The 870-nt window shown below is 39.7% G+C and overlaps 1 protein-coding gene across 1 annotated transcript; it reads right to left on the bottom strand.

Moving 5' to 3' along the window:
* Positions 1-170: 170 nt before the first annotated feature.
* LOC110034601 (alpha,alpha-trehalose-phosphate synthase [UDP-forming] 5-like) lies at positions 171-867 on the bottom strand (the record flags this gene model as incomplete). Its single annotated transcript, XM_020738848.1, has 2 exons — positions 171-681; positions 760-867. Coding segments are annotated over 2 exons (432 nt in total), but the record flags the coding sequence as incomplete, so codon positions are not given.
* Positions 868-870: the final 3 nt, after the last annotated feature.

Genomic DNA, 870 nt, shown 5'->3' with positions numbered 1-870 from the left:
ACTTATCAACAAACTTCCAAGTAGACAAAAATGGTCATCATCATTATGAGACAAAAATGTCACCAGCTAGCCATTGCTCGTAATCGACAGTCTATAACAAATGCATAATCACTAATTAAAGCAGATATTATAATAAGCTTCACACTTTCCTCCATTAATTAGCTTCCACAGATAGAACAAACTCTCAAATTTAACCATAGAAACAATAAAAAATTGACACAAAAAAAAATCTGACCGCATCATCAGAACAGCACAGCTCAACCCACTAAAGTCACAATGGCACAACTCAAATCACAACATATATCAACCTAAGCATATAAAATATAGCAGAAAGAAGATATATACATGACATATGGATTACATGATTTGAAGAATACTGAGAGACTGGGAAGAAGAAACAAGCGCCATTTGGTTTGAAGCCATGGCGAGGCCCTGCAACATTCTCATAATCTCCATCGTATCCTCGAGATAATATTTTGCTTTGCTCGGCTTCTGCCCAACGGTGCAGGCGAACACTTCGGCGACAGGCGATAAGGTGAGTCCTTCCCTTGCACTGTTGATCACCTCAAACATATCCTCGTCAGATCTATCATCACCAATGCATAGAACGAAATCGGGAAGCTTGTCCTTCTTCTGCATCAATGAGAGAAGGCACTCTGCAACTATGCCCTTTGTGACACCCTGCAAACAGTTTTTCATATAAGAGGGGAAACATTTTGCAGAAAATTAACCAGGGTGGAGACTGTAATTTCAATATACCTGAGGTTTTACTTCTACAAAATGTTGGCCACTCTTCACAGAAACGGGCTCATTGGATAGAACACTTTCCAGGTGATCTAGAAGTTCTTTGGCCTGGCATGAACCAAAATC

The sequence above is a fragment of the Phalaenopsis equestris genome, unplaced genomic scaffold (genome assembly GCF_001263595.1).
Source record: "Phalaenopsis equestris unplaced genomic scaffold, ASM126359v1 Scaffold191077, whole genome shotgun sequence".
Lineage (NCBI taxonomy): Eukaryota > Viridiplantae > Streptophyta > Magnoliopsida > Asparagales > Orchidaceae > Phalaenopsis > Phalaenopsis equestris.
The sequence above is the reverse complement of the archived record's forward strand: the minus strand, read 5'-3'. Positions and strand labels throughout refer to the sequence as shown.